This window comes from Stylophora pistillata, chromosome 5, assembly GCF_964205215.1.
Source record: "Stylophora pistillata chromosome 5, jaStyPist1.2, whole genome shotgun sequence".
Taxonomy (NCBI): Eukaryota; Metazoa; Cnidaria; class Anthozoa; order Scleractinia; family Pocilloporidae; genus Stylophora; species Stylophora pistillata.
Genome location: NC_142523.1, coordinates 15,527,611 through 15,546,530, shown reverse-complemented (window position 1 = coordinate 15,546,530; position 18,920 = coordinate 15,527,611). Strand labels below are relative to the sequence as shown.

Here is an 18,920-nt window from a genome sequence, read left to right as displayed (position 1 = left end):
AGAATATTCTTCCCAGTGTGGGACTGGGTTAAGACTAAGCTAGGCTGTGTATGATTCCTGAAATTCCCGTTATTTCATGAATTATTTGACGCTTAAGTGTTGACAAGTTTTTCGCATTACGTAAATGAAAAATTGACTCAACGCTGCAAGGAGAATCTCCCTCAAAATTTACTTTTAAGAGTCGAAGTTACCGTCCAAAATTCAAACGTTACTGTTAGGTTTATTGGCGCATTGATAACCTTGTAAATAGCTCAAACATACTGAAAACATTTTCATTCGTTTTTGTATATCTTCATCCTTTGTTCAGTACGATCTTAGGGGCCGACCATTTAACTCTTAAAGGGGAGGGGGATGATTTTGAAAAAAATTTCCTGCAAGCGCTTGTTGGAAGAAAAAAAATGCATGCAGCCAAAATGTAACAGAAGAAAAAAAGCATTTACAACGGAAAAAAATATCCTGCACAGCAGATTGCGAGAAAAAGATTTCTTGATGACCAGAAATCACCCCCCCCCCCCCCTCTCAAAAGTTAAATGGTCGTCCTCTTACACATTTCGGGTTTGAACTTTTCGTGGGAAACACGTGCTGCAGCTTACACGACATATTTCAAATTTAACCGCTGTACAATAAACTTTTGTGTTCGACCCTCGACGAACGCTTTCGATATAGCGTCACCGAATCCACCTGAGGTCGAACTAAGACTTTGCGAAAACGAAACCGTCCAGACTGTGTAATCCTAATTGACTATGGCTAACCTTCCGCCCGGTTACTATAGAACGGAGCTTAATAGAACCGTTTGGGAAGTTCCTGAAAAGTATCAAGACTTGAGTCCAATTGGAACCGGTGCGTATGGACAAGTTTGGTGAGTACAGTGTAAGAGGAAATTATTTGCTTCGATCATACATAGCAGCTTTGATTTGAGGTTTGTACCTTGGTTTAATGGCTCTTTTTGGGATGAACGGTTTTTCGAACCAAGGGGCTTCATAGATGTTTGCACACTTCGTGAAAAGGGACCATAGTCATTCGAGAGCAGCAAACATTCTCGAAGCAGTTTTTGTGATTCGTCAGTTACTATAAATATGCTTACTTATGACAATTTTCAGCTCGGCAAACCGTACGTCGTCGTGTATACTCTTATTTGATAACAGAAAACTAACGCGAAAATAATGAATCAGCATCGGGTGCAATGATTTGTTTTGAACAGTAGATATTGGGTTACACAGAAATCTTTTCTACGAGTCTCGTCTTTACCTACAAAACACTTTATAGCTAACTGGCTGGTGACTAGTTTTTATTATAGGGTGAACTTTCTGTCATGAATTCATACTCAGATAGCTACATTGTACATTTTCACCAATGGAGAGTTGAACATCGAACATTACTGATTTAAATGCAAATGATCACTTCATAAATGCATCGTCAATGAGGGTTGACTGTGTTCGAAATTTGAACTCATAGTTTGTTGTTTTGTCGTTAGTTGTATCAAAACTCTTGTTTTTCTCTTGTGCTGTGCTGTGCCGTCCAGGATAAATTATGTGAACATCACAAATTCTTACATTTAAGACAAATCTTACTAATCTGTGATGTTTTAGCAAGTAAATATAGTTAGGGTGCACATCATCATGACCAGGCTTGATAACAGGCAAGCACCTGTTTGGGAACGAAAAGCCCACACTCATTCCCTTTCTTGGAAGGATCAAAGACAAGAGTCAACAGGAGAATTCTAGCCTAGATGCACTTCTGAACTCACTGAAGAGATATATCCTATCACACATTTTGTTGTGTAGTATTGCTGAGTATTTTTACGAGTTGTGCTGTATTTTGACAAGCTGATAGGGGGAGTCAAAATACAAATAAGGAGTTGCTGTTTCTATTTTCTTCAATACATGGTGAAATTTCATAGTCGTCTAACTGCATTTCTTCATTCAATTTATCCAATAAACTTGGATCAATATTCACTAGCCATTCCGACTCTTTATCGTCAGGAATATAATTTAAATTGTCCTCCACTTTTTTTGTAACTTAAATCCAATTCGTTGCTTGCACAATGCAAGAAAACCTGTCCAACTAGTTCTCTGGAGTACAAGTTCTGCATGTCATTTGTACTCATCCTGGGTGTTATTTGTACTCTGCAAAGTGTAGTTGGATAATAAATTACAGTTACTGTAGTCTGAGTTTGTTTATAATTACCTTTAAAACCTACAGCTCTGCTTTAAACACCACTACTAATGAACAAGTGGCGATTAAGAAATTATCAAGACCATTCCAAACCACAATGCATGCAAAGAGATCCTTCAGAGAATTGAAACTTCTTCGTCACATGGATCACGAAAATGTAGGTATATTGTGTAGAGCTTATGTTGATATAGATAAAATATGATCCTCCCAGGTGAACTGCAATTAAACCATTTATTCCCAAGATCTCATTAGTAATTCGCCTTAATGTCTCATCCTACTCTTATGATGTTGGTTTAGAGAATTTGGTGCTGAATCAAAATAATCTCAATTGATATTTTTTTTTATTCTCCTCAGTTGTCTGCTTTATATTGTATTGATATTGTAAGGAGAAATTCTGTTTTGGTCATTCATGGGAGTTACTGGGTTAAAAAATTGCAGGAAAGAAGCCTAGAAATTTTAGGCACTGATGGGATTGAAATCTTTGCCTACCAGACACTAGTTAGGTGTTACTAAAGACTTAGCTAAGAAGCCACATGTTGGTAGCAAGACAAATTCAAGAGGGTTCTTCATTCTCCATAACAAATTTAATCGCAATTACATGAAATAAATGTTAATTTGACCTGGAATGATCTGTAGAGATAAACATGATCCATGCAGATCAGCTGCAGTTCAGATCATAACATCTGCTAGACAAAATATGATTTATTAATCATGATGTTGGTGTACAGTGCTCCACAATTACCATTTTGCTATTAATGATTTCCTTATTTATTTTTATCATTTTTTCCTTTTTTGTTTTCATTTACGCCCTTGGATCAATATTTTTGCAACAATACCACCAGGTGGAACCAATATTTCATAAAACAGATTGTAGTCCATGTCTTTCAACATCTGAGTTTAAATGGTGTTATATTTTTTTTTTCTCCCTAGGTTATTGGTTTGCTTGATGTGTTTACTCCCAATACTTCATTTGAAAGTTTTCAAGATGTGTAAGTTTAATATTATTTGATTTTCTATAATGTAGACACCTCCCTTGTCTGCCAGACATTTTTTTATCATTGTATGTCAGTCTGAGAATTAGGTGATCAGGGATTTCATTAATTTTAGAAGTAGGCCTTTATTAAGACATAAGTAGGTGAAAGACAGTTCAAGGGTAATTGAGGCAGATTTTTCACCAGTCTTTCTCTTCTGTCCTTTCAACATGGTGCACAGCAAACCCCTTGTGTTGTTGATAAGAACTCATCACAAAAATCACCTAAAAACCAAAAAGGAGACAAAATGACAACAAAAAAACACCTTTAGTGATGACTGCCTTTAGAATATATTGAATTTTCCAAAAAACATGCAAAAACTGGGAGGCAGAATGTCCATAGTTGCTGGCTTTGTTGTGGAGAGTCGCCACTGGAATTTGCTGGTTGCCTGCTTCTAATGAAATCCCTGGGTGGTCAATCAAAATCTTCTTTCTTCTCATCATCTTATGTAAAATTAATTGATTTTGTAAACATAAATGCTTTAACTCCCAGATGCAAAGGTAATGAGAAAACTCAAACTTGTGAGGTAGAAGTTGTTTTCTTTTTTTAACACCAAATTCTTGTAACTTATTTACAAGGAAATGTGTAGCAACTACTCTGACTGGAGAGTTAACAGTCAGATCTCCGAAGTGCAAGGGTTAAGAGAAATTTCTTTCTGGCAATTCCTGGGATTGAAAGGTTTGCTAGGATACCAAAATTAGTTCTAGTCATGTAGAAAGACAATCCTAAATGGTGTGGAATTTTAAAGCACACAAGATTGAGACAGGCTTTCCTAGAATTCATGGTAACTGTTGGCTTTTTTTCTTCTAACTAACAGATATATGGTAACTGCTCTGATGGGAGCTGACTTGAACAGCATTCTTAAGTGTCAAAAACTCACCGATGAACATGTTCAGTTTCTTGTTTATCAGATACTAAGAGGATTAAAGGTATAAACAGCTAAGTGCAAAACATAAAATTGCAATCTCTGTGATTTGTTGAGAAATTGAGATTGAACTGTTTATTAAAATATCTAAAGAATTCTCCTTATGTGATTATGTCTTCCATTTTTATTTGAACTCCAAACTGATTTGGCTTCAAGGATAAAATGTGGGTGTCAATAACCCTTGCAGCTCTTTATGCGATAAATTCAAGGTGGAGACTGCTCTGGTTCGTGAAGTATCAGATGCTTTTTATCGTCTTGAAACATACTGTATGACTCAAATAATACCTTGGTTGTTAATTGGTTGGGCTATTGGTTAACATATTGGACTCTTGGTCTAGATGTTCAAGTTTTAGCTCTTTAAAAAGTCACTATCATGTATTCTGAACTGAGTGGGTGGCTGAATTGAATTGTGCTTGTGTAGCAAGCATGGCTGTTGCATGGCAACATGCCCCTTCGTGGGTGATCTGGGGCATGCTCTTACCATTCTTTTTTTTTTTTGCATTGCTATTTACTTCTTGCAATTTTACGATGATGCTGTTATACATTACCAGTTCTTAATGTTAAGCATTTATTTTTAGTTTATTTATCACGAGTAATCATACTTTACTAGTTACCAGAAACCATGTTACCACATTAAAGTATTCTTTTTTAAGAAGTATATTACATTAAGTAATTTACATTCTTGTTCTATTAATATATATAGTATCTGCAGATGTAGAATTTTATATATTCGAATGTATTTAGTACGAGTCGCTGGCTCATCGTACATCTTGAATTGACATAAATTTACCTACCTACCTGCCTACCTACAAAACTTAAATCAGGGTTGTAGCTGTGGGCCAAAATTTCAAGTGAATAGGCTCAAATACGGTGGCCCAGAAGGCTCAACGCAAACAAAGAATATACTGCAGCAAATAAAAAATATACTGCAGCAAATAATAATATACTGCAGCAAATAAAAAAAAAATCAAAACACAAAGAAAAAAAGTACCGCAGCAAATAAAAAAATGCAACGCAAACAAAAAATACTGCAGCAAATAAAATATGCAACGCAAACAAAAGAAAGAAAACGCAAACAAAAAAATTGGAATGCAATGCCAAGGAAGACTGGGTAATAGTTCTTAGTTTCCCGCCAAAACAGCATGAACTGGAACTCGTTTTTGGTCATGGACGAAAGCGATCTGTGTAGGATTATAGAAGATTACTCTCATCAAGGGTATGAAAATAAAGTTATTGAATTTTTAAAGGAGCAGCATGGTACTGTCATAAGTTCGCTGCAAAACATGGTTTCGGAAAGGCGAACAAGCAAAGGATGGAACTTGTGTTGGCGGGAAACTAAGAACTATTACCCAGTCTTCCTTGGCGTTGTGTTCTAATTTTTTTGTTTGCGTTTTCTTTTTTTTTTTGTTTGCGTTGCACATTTATTTGCTGCAGTATTTTTTGTTTGCGTTTTCTTTTTTTTTTTGTTTGCGTCGCATATTTTGTTTGCTGCAGTATTTTTTGTTTGCGTTGCATGTTTTATTTGCTGCAGTACTTTTTTTCTTTGCATTTTGATTTTTTTATTTGCTGCAGTATATTTTTTAGTTGCTGCAGTGTATTTTTTATTTGCTGCAGTATATTTTTTATTTGCTGCAGTATACTTTTTGTTTGCTTTGAGCCTTCTGGGCCACCGTACTCAAAGGTGGTGAATGATTGTAAGTGTGTACCCTTGGAAGTAACTGTTGTGCTCTACCAAGTGATTGCTCAAATCAAAGTGTGCAGAGAAATTTGAAGAGATGTAATGGTTGTAATTTTCTTTTCAGTATGTCCATTCAGCAGGAGTTATTCACAGGGTAAGTTTTTATTTGATCACTGACAGAATTATAGTATTTTAGTCAGTTAAGTGTCAAACCAAGTTTCATTTTACATTAATAGAATTGTTTTGAAATGAGTCCATTGTCTGCATATTTCTCTTATCACATTTTTCTTTGGATTATAGGATCTGAAGCCCAGTAACATAGCTGTTAATGAGGATTGTGAACTCAGGGTAAAACTACTTAGAGTTGTTTTATTTAATTTAATATATACACATGTAGTGTATTGTTTGTTACAACTCAAACAGGATTTTGTTTTTAAATGAATAAAGGGAGTGAGTTTCTGAAGGAAATGTGGTGCAGTGTCAGTGGGGAGTATTACAAGATACATGTAGTTTTGTGAGTTGATAAAAAAAAATGCACTTCCATGCAAACAGAAAGCTAATTAAAATTATCACTCCCAAATCATTTTTTGATCATATGGAGATCATGCAGTAACTGTAAAGAAATGCACTTTGATGCAAACAGAAAACTAAATTATCACTCCCAATTGGATACAAACCCTTAAAAGAAAAAAACAAGATAATAATAAAGAATAAATACATTAATTGCAGCTCCCCCATAGTGGCTTTTCAGCCACAATGTAGACTAACTAAGTGCTTAAAAATCCCCACTGGCAGGAGGCAGACCAGTGGGCTCTTTACAGGGTGCAGCCGAGGAGTTGAACTAGGGGCAACTGAGAACAAATTTGATCATTTGATCTGATGAAGGGCTAATGCCCGAAATGTCAGCTTTAAAAACTCTTTACAGTGGCCAATTTGCCCTTTTAACTCAGTTGATAATACCAATGGAAATTATTATTAAATATTGTTTTTCTTTTTTTAGAATTTGAACCCCTTTGGGAGTGATCAGTTAGCTTTCTGTTTGCTTAGAGGTGCATTTCTTTACAGTAATTTTATGCTCTACCAATGTCACAAGGAAAAAAATTGCTTGAGGTTTGGTGCTTGCCAGGATATTCTCTTATAACTTTTTCATTCATTAATTTAAGATTCTTGACTTTGGTTTGGCAAGAATGGCTGAGGAGGAAATGACAGGTTATGTGGCAACAAGATGGTACAGAGCACCAGAAATCATGCTCAACTGGATGCATTATAATCAAACAGGTTTGTGTCTAACTTGTAGCTTGCACATTTGTGCATTGATTATTGAACTCTTTCAAACCTTTCACTTTCAAGATCTCAATAGTAAATTCTCCTTATTGTCTGCCATACAATTGTTATGATGCTACTGTAACAGTAGTTCAGAGAATTTGGCTTTGGATCAACTAATAATCCCTTTATTGATATTTGTCTTCATTCTCATCACTTTTTCTGCTTGATATTTAAGTGGCATTGTGAGGAGAAATTCTGTCTTGGTCAGTCATTGGAAGAGTCAGGGAAATAAAAAGCTGAATCTAATTACAGAATCATCAATTCTTGAGGAAAATTGTGCTACTATAATTGTTTCATGAACTCAAATAAGTGCATAGCTCTTATTTAAAATTTAGGCTAAAAGGAGGGGCCGCTATTGGAAGGAGGGTGTTTATCAAGTGGGGGAGGGGGCCTTTCAAGGTTTCATTTCAAACAACTTTATCTTTGTCTGGAGCAAATCTTCAGTAGAAAAACAAAAACTGCAACATTATCCACGTAGGCTTAAAGTCAATGTGGAGATAGAAGTTACTAGAAGTGACTTAACAGAAAAGAAACTGTTGTCCTGTACTGATTCCACAGTATTTGAAGCTCAAACAGTTATGAATAAAGTGGCAATAAGAAAAGGTCTCCCTTTTCTCCATACTATTTAAGAAAGCAAGGGAGCAGGAGGAAAAGTGGAGGGTTTATTTGGGAGGGACACTTGTTTGACATTACGGCCCTATTGAGTACTTACTCGGGAAAGGTGATTGTGAGAGCAAGGGCACTTATTTGAGGGTATACAGTGTTCACGTTTATTTTAGTATTTAAGGTTACTGTGCACCTTAAGGGGTGTCTCGCGTGCAAGCGATGTAGCCTGTCCAGTTTAAACTGTAGATATCTAAACCCCTATATCAAATTAAAGCTTATAGGACTGGCTATCAGACTATACCAAAAATTTTGAAAAAAAAATGAATTGTCAAATTTTTCATGACTTCTAAATGCAAGCGCCCGAATCACCTTTTGAACATCACATGTTAAAGTGAATTTTGTTTTTCACTTATTTGATGTGTTCCTCCGTTTCTGAGGCCAAAGCGCTAAAAAACATGTCTGCAATTGGCCATATTCAATTTCAGTGAAAAGTTACAGAACATTTTTAAAATAGGTTTTAAAAAAATGTGGAGTGATTGTACAAAAATCGCTCTTGAAAAAAAAGCATTTAGAAATAAAAAATTCGGAGACATGTTTTTGTCGTTTATAAATTATGTAAAACTAGCTACTGTCAACATTTGAGAGCAATCGAACAAATTCCCTTTGACTTGTAGCTCTTAAAAGGTGATTCGGGCGCTCGCATTTAGAAGTCGTGAAAAATTTGACAATTAATTTTTTTTCAAAATTTTTGGTATAGTCTGATAGCCAGTCCTATAAGCTTTAATTTGATATAGGGGTTTAGATATCTACAGTTTAAACCGGATGCGCTACATCGCTTGCACACGAGACACCCCTGAAGGTGCACGGTAACCTTAAATGAAGGATTTTTCCCTCCTTTGCAGTGGATATTTGGTCTGTTGGATGTATCATGGCTGAGCTTCTGACAGGTCAAACATTGTTTCCTGGAAATGATCATATCCTTTTACTGAATTTTTATTTTTACAAAACCCTTTACAACCTTATGTCAGTAATGCATATTCTCCCTACTGTTCTCTATACATTTACTATGGTACTGACAAGGAGAATTTGTTAAACAATCAAGAGCTTCTTTAGCTGGTGATCTTTTCCTATCTTCTCATGACCTTAATGTGCAATTCAGGGGTGATATTGTAAGGAAAAATTAGATGTTAGTCACTCCTTTCAGGAATGAGATAAGAAAACTAAGTAATTTGTGATTTTATATCATTATTTATATTTAGGCTTATATTTATTTTTAAAGTCTGTAATTTATATTCATATATTTTTCCTCAGTATATTAGCATCTCTATTACTAGAGGCCTAACAAGCCTCATTTTCATCCGAGTTTAAATAAAGTCATCATCATCATCATCCAAGGGGGTCAAAGGGTCAATAGAAAATCGAAATTGTTTCACTTGTAGTACTTTAGAGAATAGAAATTGAATCAACAGGTTCCTTCAAGATTAGTTTTGTCTTTTTGTCCATTTGTTTGTTGCAGAATGTAAACCAGTCATTAATTTATTGTTACCAATTGAAAGTAACTAGCTCAGCCTTAACTGTTAAAAAATATTGACCAGTTGACACGAATTATGCAACTTGTTGGGAAACCAGGTGAAGAGTTCCTGGCAAAAATCAGTAGTGATTCAGTAAGTATACTTAATTGTTAATTTGATCTAGATATTTATTTTTAGTCTGTCAGCCAGCCAGCCAGTCTGTCTGTCCATCTGTCGATCAACCAGCCAGCCAGTCAGTTAATCAGTTTATCGGTCAGTCAGTCAGCTAGTCAGTCAGTTAATCAGTCAATCAGTCAGTCAGTCAATAGCCAGTCAGTCTGTTGGTCAGTTGGTCAGTCAATTGGTCGGTCAGACAATCAGTCAGTCAGTCAATAGCCAGTCAGTCTGTCAGTCAGTTAGTTAGTTGGTCAGTCAGTTGGTTGGTTGATTGGTCGGTCAGGCAATCAGTCAGTCAGTCAGTCTGTCAGTCAGTTGGTCAGCTGGTCAGTCAATTGGTCGGTCAGACAATCAGTCAGTCAGTCAATAGCCAGTCAGTCTGTCAGTCAGTCAGTTGGTCAGTCAGTTGGTTGATTGGTCGGTCAGGCAATCAGTCAGTCAGTCAATAGCCAGTCAGTCAGTCTGTCAGTCAGTTGGTCGGTCAGTTGGTTGGTCAGACAATCAGTCAGTCAGTCAATAGCCAGTCAGTCTGTCAGTCAGTTAGTCAGTTGGTCAGTCAGTTGGTTGATTGGTCGGTCAGGCAATCAGTCAGTCAGTCAATAGCCAGTCAGTCAGTTAATCAGTTGGTTGATTGGTTGGTCAGGCAATCAGTCACTCAGTCAATAGCTAGTCAATCAGCCAGTCCATTAGTCAGCTAGTTTAGCTAGTCAACCCCTCAGTCAGTCAGTCCATCAGTCAGCCCTATCATAAGTCAGTCAATTGGTCAGTCAGTTACATTTTTGGGGGAAGCAGTCAGTAGTTCTGAACCATTTTTGTGTCCTACAGGCAAGAAGTTATATATCATCCATGCCAAAATATGAAAAGAGACCATTCTCTCAGTTTTTTATTAATGCTAACCCACAAGGTAAGTGAATGCACGTATTGATCTTGCTATTGCCAATAAATAAAATGTTACCATGATGTACAATCAGGAGATATGGCCTTTGAAAGGTATGATGTTCATGGTTAATTGAAGATCAAGCAAAATCAGGTGTAAGGGTTTATGTATGTTTAACCAGGATTTACTCAGGAAAAAAAATCTGGTAGATTGAAATATATTTTTATTTCGACAAAAAAAGTAGTTTGTTCTGCTGTAGGAAACAAGTTTTAAGATATCTGGGCAAACTGGTAAAGTTCAAGATAAACTTATACCAGGGTGGGGGGGGGGGGCAGAATTGTAAAGACAGTAGACAAACTTGCAATGGGGTAAAACCTTTAGCTACCAGGTTGATGTGCTGAATGGGGCTTTGGCAGTGCCTATCTTCACCCAGGGGTATGAGGGGTGTTGGTACTAATGGTGATGGGGGGGATAGGCTTCCTGAGGGGTGTGAAGAGTGTTGGCAATAATGATGGGGGGGGGAGAATAGGCTTCCTGAGGGGTGTGAAGAGTGTTGGCAATAATGATAAGGGGGGAGAATAGGCTTCCTGAGGGGTGTTGATATTAATGATGGGGGGAATAGGCTTCCTGAGTAGTGGGGGGAATGTTGGTATTATTGATTAGGGTGGGATAGGCTTCCTTAGTAGTGTGAGGGGTGTTGGTAATAATGATAAGTGGGGGGGGGAGAATAGGCTTCTTGAGGGGTGTTGGTATTAATGATAGGGGGTGAATAGGCTTCCTTAGTAGTGTGAGGGGTGTTGGTAATAATGATAAGGGGGGGGAGAATAGGCTTCTTGAGGGGTGTTAGTATTATTGATAAGGGGGTAATAGGCTTCCTTAGTAGTGTGAGGGGTGTTGGTAATAATGATAACTGGGGGGGGGAGAATAGGCTTCTTGAGGGGTGTTGGTATTAATGATAGGGGGTGAATAGGCTTCCTTAGTAGTGTGAGGGGTGTTGGTAATAATGATAAGGGGGAAAAGAATAGGCTTCTTGAGGGGTGTTGGTATTATTGATAAGGGGGGAATAGGCTTCCTTAGTAGTGTGAGGGGTGTTGGTAGTAATGATAAGGGGGGGGGAGAATAGGCTTCTTGAGTAGTGTGAGGGGTGTTGGTTTTAATGATGGGGGGAATAGGCTTCCTGAGTGGTGTGGGGAATGTTGATTTAATGATGGGGGGAATTGGCTACCTGAGGGGTGTGAGGAATGTTGGTATTAATGATAGGGGGGAATAGACTTCCTGAGGGGTGTGAGGGATGTTGCTATTAATGATAGGGGGGAATGGACTTCCTGAGGGGTGTGAGGAATGTTGGTATTAATGATAGGGGGGAATAGACTTCCTGAGGGGTGTGAGGGATGTAGGTATTAATGATAGGGGGGAATAGACTTCCTGAGGGGTGTGAGGGATGTTGGTATAATGATAGGGGGGGAATAGACGTCCTGAAGGGTGTGAGGGATGTTGGTAGTAATGATAGGGGGGGAATAGACTTCCTGAGGGGTGTGAGGGATGTTGGTATAATGATAGGGGGGAATAGACTTCCTGAGGGGTGTGAGGGATGTTGATATAATGATAGGGGGGGAATAGACTTTCTGAGGGGCGTGAGGGATGTTGGTATTAATGATAGGGGGTAATAGACTTCCTGAGGGGTGTGAGGGATGTTGGTATAATGATAGTGGGGAATAGACTTTCTGAGAGGTGTGAGGGATGTTGGTATAATGATAGGGGGGAATAGACTTCCTGAGGGGTGTGAGGGATGTTGGTATTAATGATAGGGGGGAATAGACTTCCTGAGGGGTGTGAGGGATGTTGGTATAATGATAGGAGGGGAATAGACTTCCTGAGGGGTGTGAGGGATGTTGGTATTAATGATAGGGGGGAATAGACTTCCTGAGGGGTGCGAGGGATGTTGGTATTAATGATAGGGGGGAATAGACTTCCTGAGGGGTGTGAGGGATGTTGGTATTAATGATAGGGGGGAATAGACTTCCTGAGGGGTGTGAGGGATGTTGGTATAATGATAGGGGGGAATAGACTTCCTGAGGGGTGTGAGGGATGTTGGTATTAATGATAGGGGGGAATAGACTTCCTGAGGGGTGTGAGGGATGTTGGTATAATGATAGGAGGGGAATAGACTTCCTGAGGGGTGTGAGGGATGTTGGTATTAATGATAGGGGGGAATAGACTTCCTGAGGGTGTGAGGGATGTTGGTATTAATGATAGGGGGGGAATAGACTTCCTGAGGGGTGTGAGGGATGTTGGTATTAATGATAGGGGGGAATAGACTTCCTGAGGGGTGCGAGGGATGTTGGTATTAATGATAGGGGGGAATAGACTTCCTGAGGGGTGTGAGGGATGTTGGTATTAATGATAGGGGGGAATAGACTTCCTGAGGGGTGTGAGGGATGTTGGTATAATGATAGGGGGAATAGACTTCCTGAGGGGTGTGAGGGATGTTGGTATAATGATAGGGGGGAATAGACTTCCTGAGGGGTGTGAGGGATGTTGGTATAATGAGGGGGTGAATAGACTCCCTGAGGGGTGTGAGGGATGTTGGTATTAACCCATTAACGTCCAGTGTGCCCGTATGCGCCCATGGGGACCCACACCCTTTCTACGCCCTGTGACGTCATCAATTTTAACTCTGGAGCACGAATTCGAGCATGTACTTGAACGGGTTGAAAATATCTTGCAGACGATACCAGAATGAGTGCAATTGAGTGGAGGAGATTGGAGAAATAGCCAAAAAACCGTGTCACTTTGACTGGAAAATCTGCAGGAAGATCGTGTTTCACTACCCACCTACCTTTCCGAGCATATGCTTTGAAAATAATGAGTAGTTTCTGAAAAATCTCTACACCAAAATGAAGCCTACTCAATATCCAGCAAGTGAGGAGAAACTTTAGGCAAGGAGAGGGGAAAAAAAGGGCAGGAGAAAGAGAGAAAAGTAGAAGTCGTAAGTGGGGCATGACTTTTCAACCCAAAAACTATGTCGAAATTTTGCTCTCTGCGCGCGCCTGAGATTTTCAGGCCGCCATTTTGCATTTGGATCGAAAGGCTGTTGAGTGCACGAGCTGTCAAGTGGTTTTTGGTAAGTTAGAGCTTTTAAAACCCCAACAGTGACCCGAAATCTGCTGGACTAGCTTCAAAACACAGTTTTCCACAAAAGCTGCGGCCATTAATGGGTTAATGATAGGGGGGAATAGACTTCCTGAAGGGTGTGAGGGATGTTGGTATAGTGAGGGGGGGATAGGCTTCCTGAGGGTATGAAGGGTTTTGATATTAATGATAGGGGGGAATAGGCTTCTAAGGGGTGTTGGTGTTAATGATGAAGGGGGGAGGGAATAGGCTTCCTGAGGGGTGTGAGGGGTGTTGGTATTAATGATAAGGGGGGGAATAGACTTCATGAGGGGTGCAAGGGGTGTTAGTATGAATGATGGGGGGAATAGGCTTACTTAGGGATGTGAGGAGTGTTGGTATTATTGATAGGGGGGAAATAGGCTTCCTAAGGGGGAGTTCCTCTGTTATTTGACCAACTGGCTGTGGAACAACTGTTTCAACTGGGTGTTTGGAACACCTTTTAGGTGACACAGATCTTCCTTTCTGGGCATGTCAGTGTCACTGCCTGAATCATCAGAAAACCATGTTATCATACTTTTATCTAGCCTGCAAAACAGATAATTGTTGGGTGAGGGTGGAGGACAAGTCATATTCAATAGGAAGAGGCAAAAAGATGCCTCTCTTTTGCATTCACTTGCCTGAAAGTACACAAAATGATGTACCGTAACTACAGGCTTTGAAACATTATATTTGTGCCCTATTTCAGCTGTAAATCTGTTGGAAAGGATGCTAAACCTTGATACAGATACAAGAATCACTGCAGAAGAAGCCCTCGCTCATCCTTACCTAGCTACTTATGCAGACGCAGATGATGAGGTAACCCTTAGGTGGATCCAAAAATTTTTAAAAAATGTCATAGATTTTCTGTGCTCCTTGGGAGAGTTTACTTTGAATAATCAAACTTGGTTGGAGGTTACACATAACTTAAATGAACTGAACCTAATATAGATATTTTATTTGGTCCAATATTTTCCAGCAATACTCAAAATAATCTGGTGGTAAGTGTTTGTAATTTTTATTGGCTGGGTTTGAAAATACTTTTGAATTTTAGGATGCTTAGTAAGCACTTCCTTTATTTCTCCTATGCAATGATACTCATTTTTGTGGCATGGTTAATGCACTGCCTCACTTGCAACCAGATATAAACAAAGATATGTTCTACCCAGTGAAGTGATGGTCTCTTGGTAATAATATTGCTATAGGACACAACCAATCAGGTGTCAGGATTATTCCTCACATGTTAAAAATAAAGCAAACAGTAAGCTGGAGTGGTCTCCAAGACAGCTATTTGATTTTCAACCAGGTGTAAAAGGCGACATGTTTAACACAGTCACCAGTCATTTTATACCAATGGTTGTTTCACACCCAGACTTACCTTACCCTAGGCAATAATTAAGTTGTTTTGGTAAAAAGGTCAAGTATATACATTAGAATTTTGCTTGTATCTTACTTGCTTGACTCTACAAAGTTGTCGTATGTAACAAACAATCGGCATCTGTTCGTGTGCTTATGCATGTGGTCTTTTCAATAAATGTATATTTGGACGTGTACAAATCGACCTGTAGCTCAGGTACATACCTACTCAAACTGGGTACGAAACAACCGTGGATACGAAATGACCATGGGTATGAAACAAGTGGTTATCTTTTACACAATGAAGTATGGGTCTCCAAGGCTGCGCTCTAAGGAAAATTGAATGGAGCCCAGTGCTCTGAAACTGTGAAATCCAAGGTGCCCAGCATATGCTTTGTATGAAAAAAACTAAAATTTCTAAGTCGCCCAAGAGCAAAAGTAAGGCGCCAGGGGCCACCGGGTGCTGTTAGAGCACAGCCTTGGTCTCTTACTAATAGTAGTAAAATAGGCAATGTGAAACACAGCCAGTCAGATTTCATCATTGTGTGACACATTCTACTTAATCCTGTGATCTGATTGGCTGTGTCCCATATTGCCCCCTATGACTACTAATCATAAGCTTGACTGAGTGAAAAGCACACAGTATGGCAGTAGTCTAATGTAACTGACCCCTGCAGTAGTTAAGTGCTGCATGTGGGAGAAGGGTGTCTTTAAGCCCATAACCACGAACTGTGATGTAGCTGGGGAACATTTCTATCTTTTCCTCAACAGCCAACATGTGAGCCATTTGATGAAGTACAGTTCGAAGCCAAGGATTGGCCAACAGATAAATGGAGAGGTATTAAACACTCTGCCACCGAGTTTGATATTTTAAGTCATTCTGTGAAACATGCAGAGTTACCCAAATTGCAAGAGAAACCATAAAATATCAGTCAGAAACACAGCAAACACATCAAATATCAAATATCAGTCAGAAACACAGCAAACACATCAAAATGGAAATAAGAAACTTAGTGGGAACAAGGATGGTTGAAGATGAAAATGGTTGACGTAGAAAAAACAATTTGCCAGTTAATTCTCTCCTCAAGCTGCTACACATTTCTTTATAAAGTAGTTACAAGAATTTGGTGTTAGATCAAGATAACAACTTCTACCTGATAAGTTTGAGTATTCTCATTACCTGTTTGCTGGACAATGTACGAATACTGTAGAGAAAAGTTACATGTTTATTACTCTGGGAATTTAAGGGTTAAGGATGGAATGACGAATATTGAAGAACACATTTGTCCTCTTACTTTCTAAAAATGAGCCTTATTTTCTTTTCAGAACTGGTCTACAAAGAAATCCTTAACTTTCAGTCAAAGAAAGAAGAGGAAAGTATGCAAACTGGATAAAGAATAATTTGGCAAAAGGAAGATATTAGATTGTAAATTATCTTAACAAACCTCACCACGAAGATTTTCACGGGGAAACGAAGTTAGGAATTCTTTTGAAGCTTGGGTATTCCTTAAAGAGCAATTTTTAATAGCCCAACCTTTCGTATGATAAAAATTTTTCATTCACATGCAAGTTAAACTCATTTCCTCAAGAACGGTTGAGGACCAGGCCTCGTTTTGAAAAAGAGGCCAAAGATAATTCGGAAATGGCCTATGTGTGTCTAAAGAAATCCCGGATTGCTTTGGTTTTACTAAACTTAACTCTGTGATTGGTTCAGAAAACTCGCGCCATCCTCTCAACCAATCAGATGCAGAACTAAAAAGAAACGCGTTTTCTCGCGCTTCGAGCAGTTTGCTTATTTTTGCTTTGACTTCTCATTGGTTAATGATAATTATCATAAACCTTTGTTCTGATTGGTTGCTGGAATAACTTAAGATTTGTTTTTTTTCAATACTCAATTGGAAACACCTCCAGATTTTTCTTTGCGCGTGTGTCTGTGTGTTTGTGTGTGTGTGCTTGTGTGTACGACCTTTGACTGGAAAGTCGTTTTCGCGGTTTTAAAAAAAATGTTCGCAGTCAGACTCTGGTTAGAAATAACATGTCCCTTGCATTGTAACCTATTACTCGTTCAGAAGCTGAAAAAAATTTCTACCTCTATTTATAAATCAAAACAATGCAGTAACAAGAATTTTGGCGGGTCGTTACTAAGTATCTTGTCTCGATTAAACGAAAGAACATCACATTTTCTCAGAATCTAATTTTTCCTCTGTGGCTTTGATTGCTTTGTTTTGAAATTTTTATCAATTTTTTCGGGCTCATGCGAATTCCTTTAATTAAAATCCGGTTCCTCGAGTTGAATTGTCAGTAAAGCACCGAAGCTTCAACATCGTCCCCTCCTCCCCGGGCAACTAACGGATATTTGACGATCGTCCATGCCCCGATGGTAGGGAATATGATCCTTGCCTGGCTGGCGTAGGGAATTTGAACCGAAAGTGTTAAGTCTTTCCAACGGAATACAAGTGTTATATCCTAAATTATGGAGGTGTTTAAGGTAAATATTTCAGTTTCGCAAGCGAATGGCTCTGAAGAAAAAGTCTGCAAGGTATAGGTTTAAAAGATTGGTTCATGCGTAGAAAGTCACGGTCGCTGATTTTGCCTTACCCATAAAAGTTTTTGCCCCAGGGGGCGAAAATTTGAACAAACCAATCCTCAAAAGTTCAAATGCTCGGGGGGGGGGGGGGGAGGTTGTCAGGGGGTGTTGAACCTGCCAATTGGTCGACGCATTTTATGGGGTGAGACCCAATTTCAATTGTAGGAGTAGTAATTTACGATCCAACAGTGACGTCACGCAACCAGCATCAAGATGAGATTAAACTGTAAATTCTCCCCGAAGAATCCATTTTTTTTTTTTGGAATATTAGTTCGGAAATTCGATTAGACGTCTAATTATATCTCACCTCCCTCCCTGTCAATATTGTTTGGCTTAAATAGGGTTGGAATTCAATTTATGATTACCTGTCGTTAGAGTTGTCAATATTTCAATTGTAGCACGTTTTAGAGGTGGAATGAATTTTGTGAAAATCTAGCATACATAGTCGGTATTGTTTCTAATTAAATCTACGTGAAAGATAAACTGGAGTGTGTTGTTTTTAAACTGTTTTATTGATACCTTAAACACTAGTTGTGGTGATCTAGGGAGAAAAAGCAGGAGCTCAATGTCCTTGCAGTGTCTCACAGTTCTTTTCTTTTGAAAGTACCGGTGGGTTGGGGGGTAATGAAGTTGTTATAAATAAATAAATAAATAAATAAATAATGGAGGTGTGTCATTAAATGGGGTCGCATTTTCGCGACTAGACTGACTATATTGGAGTTGCATTTTCATAAGAGTAACAAGAATGGGTTGGCAAAGAAAACTCTTGTAAGTAGGGACTTAAAAATGTGAAGACTTGCGGTTAAAAAGTTTTTATTGTTCTATAATTGGTATACTATAATTTGATGGGTTAGGTATTTGGAGAGGCTCGCGGCACATACCCAGTAAAAACTGACCTATATCTTCCCACCTCCGGGGAAAAAACCCTTTTCCTAGTAGAAATCTCGGCTTTATCTGGTAGGAGTCCTTTACGACTCTTTTGGGATATCGTCGAAAATCGTGGCAAGACCCCAGCGGAAACGCAGTGAGATCCCAACAGGAGTTTCGGTGGGATCCCGACGGAGATTCTGGTCAGATATCGAGGGAAATCTCGGTAACTTTCCGTAGGGAATCCCGAAAGGATACCGTCGGGATTTCTGGCCAAAGTGCGGAGGGAATTCTAAATGAAATTAGTATAATTTCAGAGCTGAACAAAGAGTTTCCAGCAATCTGATTGGTCGAGCGGTTCTTTATATGACGCTATATAAACCGCTCCGCGCGATTTATATAAAATGTTAAACTAAAATGTTAATAAATGTTACTAAAATGTTATGATTTTAGAAATTTCTCTGTTGTTCAGCTCTAAAAATATACTAAAACAATTATTCGCCTCAGGTTCGGGGAATATTGTCGAATAATTGTTAAAAAAAAATGCTACTTCCTTTCGATTCCAGCTCCACCCGGAGTCTTTCTTCACCCAGCATGTTCACAGTCTTAAGTAATAAAACCTGTAAACTAGCTTCTAGCTAAGTGTTTCTCCAC

The 18,920-nt window shown here is 38.7% G+C and overlaps 1 protein-coding gene across 1 annotated transcript; it reads left to right on the top strand.

Annotated features, from left to right (window-relative positions):
• Positions 1 to 634: 634 nt before the first annotated feature.
• LOC111324228 (mitogen-activated protein kinase 14-like) lies at positions 635 to 17,882 on the top strand. The gene is made up of 13 exons (XM_088760889.1): positions 635 to 859; positions 2,203 to 2,332; positions 3,106 to 3,164; positions 4,024 to 4,135; positions 5,934 to 5,963; positions 6,110 to 6,157; positions 6,973 to 7,087; positions 8,644 to 8,719; positions 9,330 to 9,405; positions 10,255 to 10,333; positions 14,166 to 14,275; positions 15,584 to 15,650; positions 16,139 to 17,882. The coding sequence occupies exons 1-13, from the start codon at positions 744 to 746 to the stop codon at positions 16,204 to 16,206; spliced, it is 1,086 nt and encodes a 361-aa protein (XP_088617015.1). The 5' UTR covers positions 635 to 743; the 3' UTR covers positions 16,207 to 17,882.
• Positions 17,883 to 18,920: the final 1,038 nt, after the last annotated feature.

Coding starts and splice junctions, on each gene's coding strand:
- LOC111324228 (XM_088760889.1), top strand. CDS start 744: ATGGCTAACCTTCCGCCCGGTTACTATAGAACGGAGCTTAATAGAACC. Junction 860..2,202: donor GGTGCGTATGGACAAGTTTG/GTGAGTACAGTG, acceptor TAAAACCTACAG/CTCTGCTTTAAACACCACTA. Junction 6,158..6,972: donor ATGAGGATTGTGAACTCAGG/GTAAAACTACTT, acceptor CATTAATTTAAG/ATTCTTGACTTTGGTTTGGC.